Raw genomic sequence first — 7421 nt, 5'->3', positions numbered from 1 at the left:
TTTAATAATCGTGTTCTTTTATTTAGTTTAAATAATTAAAAAGTAACACAGTTTTAGAAACAAAAACACTTAATTTATTAGTATTGGTGATAATTATTGATAGCAATCGATTAGGTCGATGAGCTTCCTTCAACCTCTCCTTTTGGTTTGCTTTCAGTGTGTCATTTTCACTTTACCAGGTGCTTGTATAATGCTGCCACCAAAATAGTAAGTGTGCAATGCATCCAAAAAATTAATAAAATAATGTTCGTTTCAAAAACTTCATTTACAAACTATTTCTTGGTTTATACTTTGACAATACAATCAATGAAAAATATTTAACTTTTTTTCTAACCTAATTCAAATTTTTATATTTAAATTTTCTTATCAAATATTATCTCCTTTTTTCCTTCTTCCCCTTTATCATAATCATCATCATCTCAACATCCTAAAAATAATATCATAATTACTTTAATCTGCTTTTATTTTAATTTAACAATATATATGTGTTAGAGAATAAAAGCTAAACTTTTCTGGAGTACCAAAGGCTACCATATTGGAATCAATTATTTCTTTTCCACAAGAAAATAATTTCTTTTCAAATTTTGGGGCATACATATTTAAAATTGTTCTACAGGTGTATAAATGTAATATTGAAGGAATAGAGAAAAGGGTTATATCATAACTAAGTTGGAATCATATTTGCAAAAAAAAATTGAAGACAAATGTATTTGTAGTTATTATTTTTTAAGTTAATTAGGTAATCGTATACGAACAAGCATTAATTAGTTCGAAAGCATTTTGTTTGCAAATATTTACTTTAAAATTGCTGCAATTATGAGTTATAAATATTACAATATTTAATTTTTTATTACTGAATTACTTACATGTAAAAAAAATATAATGATAAGGTAACTTTATACTCACATGTTATTTATCATCCAAAAAATTATGTCAAAGGTGTTTTTATCTAATAATGCACTATTTTATTATTTATTACTGTTGTCTTGTATCTTAATTAATCCACTACCTATCTAGAATTAAATCGGAGGTATCTTTATATTATAATATTATCACTTTTAAGTAAGTTTTGTATGAAATGAGATTCATGAGCAGATATAATTTTAGAATAGAAATCTATAGATTGTTTTAATTCTTATAAACTAGTTATATTTGCCTTAACAATTTCTGTATGTAATTCATCTTCATTTCCTAACTAACATATTAGTATTTTGAAAATAAAATTATAAGATTTTTTTTTTAAATTATACTCTGTATTATTTTTCTAATTATACTTTTTTTTTTATCAAAATTATAGTAGTTTTAGTTATTTAGAAAACTAACTAAAGTTTTCTTTTTTTGTTCAATAAAGTTTTAGTCATTTAGAAAACTCTATATTCAATAAAGTTTTAATATTTTTATGTATATTATTATCTTTTCATATACTAATTATCTCAGTGTATTAAGAGATTAACGAGATTTCATATGTAGAAAGAATTTCTCCCAAATATCTAATGTTAATAAATAGAATTATTTATAGTGTCTTAGAAATACAATATTCTTATAATTTATGTAAATTGAATGAACTGAATCATGCTTTGTGAGTGTGTTTCAGATATTGAAATGATTATTAATTGCAATAAGTCAAAGAATTTCAGCAGCGGAAAAGGAAAGCGAAATTCAAATTTACTTTTCCTCATCACGTGCCACGTAGCGCGTGGGTAGCACACGCACAGGAGAGAGTGCACCTATCAAACCGCACAAAATACGCACCCGTTTCAGCTACGAAAACGAAATATAGAATGAAAAAGGAAAATTACGCACTTTCCCGGAAAAAAATTTGTAGCGAGAAAATAATGGAAAAGAGAAAATTCCCCGATTCCCCTTTTTTAGCTCGGAGAGAGAAATAAAAAAATTAAAAACTATTCTATTTGAGAAAACAAGCGACGACTTTTCCGGTTATTATTTTGATTGTTCCATTCCCGAATTTCGCTAGGGTTTCGTAATTTTGCACTCTTCCAAACAATCGTTGCGGAGCTTTATCGATTAATTTTGCTGGAAAGTTTTCATCTTTTTTCGGCTTCTGAGTTTTGGTTCGTTAAATCCAGAATTGATTGTGGTGTTCCTTGAAGAAGTTTCAGAAAGAGAGAGGGGGGAGGAATACGATGGCTTCTTCTTCTTTTTCTTCTTCTTCCTCAGCTACTGTCGCTGTGGATAAGGCGACCAGCGATCTTCTTATGGGCCCTGATTGGACCATGAACATCGAAATTTGTGACTCCATCAATTCTAATCATTGGTAATCTTCAACTACAAGAAAAAGAGGAAGATAGATAGCATATCAATTTCGATAATATGTTTTATTTTTTTTTGGAGGTTTTGACTTTGATCAACTGCCACATGTTTATGCCTTTGAATGCGATGTTCCATTTAATTTTTGTTAGTTCTGTTATCGGATGGAATTTTGGGGCTAAAGTTGTTGATTGTAGTTAGTATGTTCTTTGTGATGAAACTGACTAGAGGATTGTATTATTTGGGAAATAGTGGGAACTGGTTGTTTTTTTTTTTTTCTGATTCTATTTTATTATCATTTTTTTTAATTATGGTGATTTTTTAATTTTCTCATGCATTACCAATGTCAAAATTGAACAATTTTTTTATCCTTAGTTCCCCCCTCTCAGAAAAACTAGGGTCCATGGATGACCGTACAAACTATGCTTCTTTCTCGTTTTCCTTTCACACCTTTAATAGTAGTCTCTGGGAATTTTCACACTGGTCTTTTAAGTTTTTACTGAATCATTGATGAATTTCTCAGGCAGCCGAAAGATGTGGTAAAAGCTGTGAAGAGGAGATTACAACATAGGAGCTCTAGAGTTCAATTTCTAGCTCTCACGGTACTTTGTTGGCACCGGCTTTTGGTCTTACTTTTCTGTATTTGGGTCAAGTTGTTTGTGGCCGTGTTTTCCTGAATTGGTTAACTTTCAAATTCATTTGTTTGGAGCTTGATTTGTGGTTTCTGGTTGTCTACCCCCAGCTGCTGGAGACAATGGTAAAGAACTGTGGTGATTTTGTTCACTTTCAAATTGCTGAGAGAAACATACTGGAAGAGATGATTAAAATCATAAGAAAAAAGGTAAGGTTATTTAGTTGGAACTTTAAGGTGTGTTCCTGATTCAGTTTGTATATTTGCAGCTTGAAAGAAATTGTTATTGCATTCTTCATGGAATTTCTGATTATAAATGCAAACGTCAGGATTTAATCTATTTTGCTATTATGACATCTGATGGTGTAATTGTTTGAAGTGCACTCTGCCTAATTCAATTTATTTCCAAATCAAGTCCGGCGGCTACTGCTGTACATTGTTAATGACCAGTATCTTCTAGTGTCCTTTTGAGATTTCCTTGGTATATGATTCTAGATTAGCTAGGTTACTGGATCATTTGCTCAAACCTATCTATGTGTTAAACGTATTCGGGAAGTATTTCTCTTTCAAAATAGTTGTAATGTTGAGTTGAACAGTTGTAGAATCCATCTACTTGTTGATACGAAAATATAAAGTTTTTTTTTTTTTTTATTGGTAAATGTCACCTGGCTTTTACATATCAAAACAATCTTAATATTTACTCATCAAAATATGGATGGGTTCTATTTCTGTTAAGTTACTACCATTTCCTGCAATATTTTTTTTTTGTTTGGTTTGTCTTCTCTTAACATGAAATACATGTAATGATTCTTCAGGCAGATATGCAAGTGAGGAATAAAATCTTAGCCTTACTGGACTCATGGCAAGAAGCATTTGGGGGACCAGATGGTAGGCATCCTCAGTACTATTGGGCATATGAGGAGTTAAAGGTAAGCTGTCTAGTCGAAAAAAGATTTATTGATTTTGTCAATCTCTCTTCGTTGATAGTTTCATGTGAAAGTGGGATGCTAGATTTTCAAAATTATATAATTGGCATTTGTGAATGTTCTGGAAATGATATCGGATTCATCTTAAGGGTGAGATTACAAATTTTAAGAAGATACTTTTAGGTCTTATTATAACAGGTATACAAATTTGTATTTTGTAGCTAAATGCGTCACCTCAAAAAACACATTTGCCTACAACTCTAAAGTGTTCTTGCAATTCTTTAGTGACGAATGGGTGAATTTTAATTTTTATGGTTCCACATACTTTATTCCATCAACATCTCAGCTTGGAGAATTGTCCCCTGGCAAAAGCCAACCATCATCCCGTTTGTTCCAAATTTACATTTACATTTTAAGTACAGGATAAAATATTACATTGATATCTGTAAGCCATATCCACATGTGAGCTGTAACTTAATGAGCATCAGATTATATCATCATAATATTATGTTGAATTATATGAATGGCAGCGATCTGGAGTAGTTTTTCCAAAGAGATCACCAGATGCAGCTCCAATATTTACTCCTCCTCCTACCCATCCAAATATAAGAAGTATGCAAGCTGGATATGGGATGTCGAGCAATTCATCAAAAACACTGGATGAAACTATGGCTACTGAGATAGAAAGTTTGAGGTTAATGTCGACCTTCTATTTTTTCCATTTCAACCTTGCTTCCCCTGCAATCCTTTGTGTGACAGAACTTCTGTGTGCTATCAGATGAGTCTTTAAGCTAACTTTTCTTGAAATACTCAGTATGTCAAGCTTGGAGTCCATGCGACATGTTTTGGATCTTTTGAGTGACATGTTGCAGGCTGTAAATCCTAGTGATCGTGAAGTAAGTTAAATGGTTTTCCTCAGCCTTCTGAATCCTCCTTTCTTGAACTGAAACGATGTAATGTCTGATTTTTATGCTTTGTAGGCGGTAAAAGACGAAGTGATTATTGATCTAGTTGATCGCTGTCGCACAAACCAGAAAAAGTTGATGCAAATGCTAACTTCAACTGGGTTAGTTTTACTCGGCTTTTCCATCTGGAACACACCCAAATATACTTGATTGTTACTTCGTGAAGTCTGTCCACTTATATGTGGAATAATCTTTTATCACCTTGTTTTGTCATAGGGACGAGGAGCTTCTTGGACGAGGCCTCGAATTAAATGATAGTATTCAAGGTGTGCTAGCTAGGCATGATGCAATTGCTTCTGGTACTGTGTTTCCAATTCAAGGTGCAAGTTCCAGCTCTGTGCCAACTGAAGCTCAACCTAGTGTAGATCAATCCAATGTAAACAGCTCCACCCTTGGAGAGGCTTCTTCAACGCTTAAAGCTAGCTCTTCAGCCGTAGTGCTTTCTGAAACCCAGATCCAGAGTGATGAAGAGGAAGAGGATGAATTTGCACAGCTAGCTCGGAGGTCACTTAGAACTGATACTATATTTAATATTTTGTGGCTCATGGTTATTGAAACCTGTTTTCTTTTCAGTCTTGCTTGCAAACAAACTAGTTTAGAAACAAACTAGTTTCTAAACAAACTAGTTTAGAATATATGTTTAGGTCTTTTAAGTATAGACATGAATGGATAAGCATGCACAAATCGTTGCATTAAGCATGTATTTTCATTTTATACTTCCACTCATGCTATTTTATTCTCTCCTACAACTATTTTTTAGAAGCCCCAATTTTGTAATAGAATTTCTTGTAAAGCCCGTATGCCAACATATATTGCAGATCATGGGTGATGAAATTGTTCTGCTGTGTCAATGATTTTTTATTCAATGTGAAGTCTTTACTATTGCAGGCATTCTAAGGCACAGCCAGTGATTTCAAATGATACCGCAACTGGTTCCAGCCAAAATTCAGTGTCAGTTAACACTACCAGCACAACTCCACATGTTCCAAACCCCGCAACTTCAGTTCCATCCAATGCATTAGTTCTTTCCAACCCACCTGCCCCAGTTACTGCTGCAAAGGATCAGGACATTATTGACTTACTGAGTATCACTTTGTCAGTGTCACCATCCCCACAGACAAGTTATGCACCGTCTCCACAGACTAGTTATGCACCATCAGCCTCTAGCCAAGGCATGCATCAGATACCTGTTCAGTCTACATCAGAAGGGTATTCTTTTGCTTCCCAAACATATCCGGGAAATTTGTCATACAACAGTTACGTTGTCCCCTGGGCTCAACCTCAATCTAAGTCAGAATTTCAAGCCCAGCCTCAACAACAAACGTATCAATCCCGGTCTCAATCCCCAACTCCACCCTCATCTCGTAATACACATTATGAATTCGAACAACAACACCATCAACCGACCCAGCAGGACCGGTCTCAGCCCCAGTCTGAGCAATTGCAATCTCAACCGGTACTACAATCCCCACATGTATTGCACCAACAACCTCAACATAATCAATATAGCCCTCATCAACAACATTTGCAACCTCGTAATGAACAGCTACCTCTACAGTATCAGCCGCAGCACCAAACACTGCAATCTCAACCCCAACCTCATCCACATCCGCAACCCAATCTCCAACAGCATTCACAGTATCAGCCCCAAACGGTACACGGTCATCAGCCTCAACCTCAACCTCAGCAACAATTTCAGAATCAACCTCAGCAACAGCAACAATTTCAGAATCAACCTCAGCAACAATTTCAGAATCAACCTCAGCAGCAATTTCAGAATCAACATCATCAATACCCTGCGAGATATCCTCCCCCACCATGGGCAGCTACACCTGGATATGCCAACTATCAAAATAACTCTCCTGCTACAAATTTGATTTCAACACAAGCCAATACAGCAGTATCGTATCCTTTAGCTCCAGGAGTAAGGACGCCTGTGCTACACAATAATTCATTGTCTGCCAGAGGTGGTGTCGGTGGAACTCCTGCAACTGCAACTGGACAAAAGACTTTTGTTCCATCTTACAGGCTATTTGAAGATTTGAATGTTTTTGGAAACACAGATGGAAAGGTCAGTGGTTCATCATCTGGCTTGTCTGGAGGGACAATGGGACCTGGTATGATTGGTGGGCGTAAGTGAAGTATTCTCTTGTGTAAAAAAATGTATTGATATACTGTAAAAAATGGGACCAGCAGTATTGTTTGCAGCTTCTCATTTGCATATTATGGAAGCTCTCTAGATCGATCCAACTGACTCTTCCTATTCTGAGTAACAACAGATCATAAAGTCATAAGCTGAGTGTTACCTCAGACGACAGACTTTGAACATTCTTTGATGTAATATTTTAGTTTCTTGTAGTGGTTTTCGTACTTATGTTCATTGATTGATCGTCAACCACTATAAAGGGCACTTAAAATGCGGACACGTGTCGAATGTCATTAATTATTGAGAACATATACCCTTGTAAGATAGGCAGCAGATCACATTAGTTAACACAAATCAATACAGATTGACAAGCCTGATGTGAATTTTTAACAAGGGCAAATTACTTTTCATCGCATTGGTATATACCAATCTGGATTTTGGATCATTAAAACGATTTACGTGTGATTATTGAAAACGCTTAATTT

General features: G+C 34.7%; 1 protein-coding gene across 1 annotated transcript; it reads left to right on the top strand.

The window, feature by feature from the left end:
- Nucleotides 1-1792: 1792 nt before the first annotated feature.
- On the top strand, nucleotides 1793-7170 carry LOC106759347 (TOM1-like protein 6). Its single transcript, XM_014642486.2, has 9 exons — nucleotides 1793-2275; nucleotides 2792-2870; nucleotides 3011-3109; nucleotides 3715-3828; nucleotides 4356-4519; nucleotides 4640-4721; nucleotides 4806-4891; nucleotides 5007-5294; nucleotides 5679-7170. Exons 1-9 carry the CDS (start codon nucleotides 2145-2147, stop codon nucleotides 6928-6930), a joined length of 2295 nt encoding a protein of 764 aa, XP_014497972.1. The 5' UTR covers nucleotides 1793-2144; the 3' UTR covers nucleotides 6931-7170.
- The last annotated feature ends 251 nt before the right edge of the window (nucleotides 7171-7421 follow it).

Source organism: Vigna radiata, chromosome 4, assembly GCF_000741045.1.
Source record: "Vigna radiata var. radiata cultivar VC1973A chromosome 4, Vradiata_ver6, whole genome shotgun sequence".
Classification (NCBI taxonomy): domain Eukaryota; kingdom Viridiplantae; phylum Streptophyta; class Magnoliopsida; order Fabales; family Fabaceae; genus Vigna; species Vigna radiata.
Note: the sequence above shows the minus strand (reverse complement) of the source record. Positions and strands in the feature narration are given on the sequence as shown.

What these genes read in the sequence shown, in the direction of transcription:
- LOC106759347 (XM_014642486.2), top strand. Translation starts at nt 2,145, where the DNA reads ATGGCTTCTTCTTCTTTTTCTTCTTCTTCCTCAGCTACTGTCGCTGTG. An exon ending in GGGCATATGAGGAGTTAAAG is followed by an intron (nt 3,829 to 4,355) that starts GTAAGCTGTCTA and finishes TATGAATGGCAG; the next exon opens with CGATCTGGAGTAGTTTTTCC. An exon ending in ACTGAGATAGAAAGTTTGAG is followed by an intron (nt 4,520 to 4,639) that starts GTTAATGTCGAC and finishes TGAAATACTCAG; the next exon opens with TATGTCAAGCTTGGAGTCCA.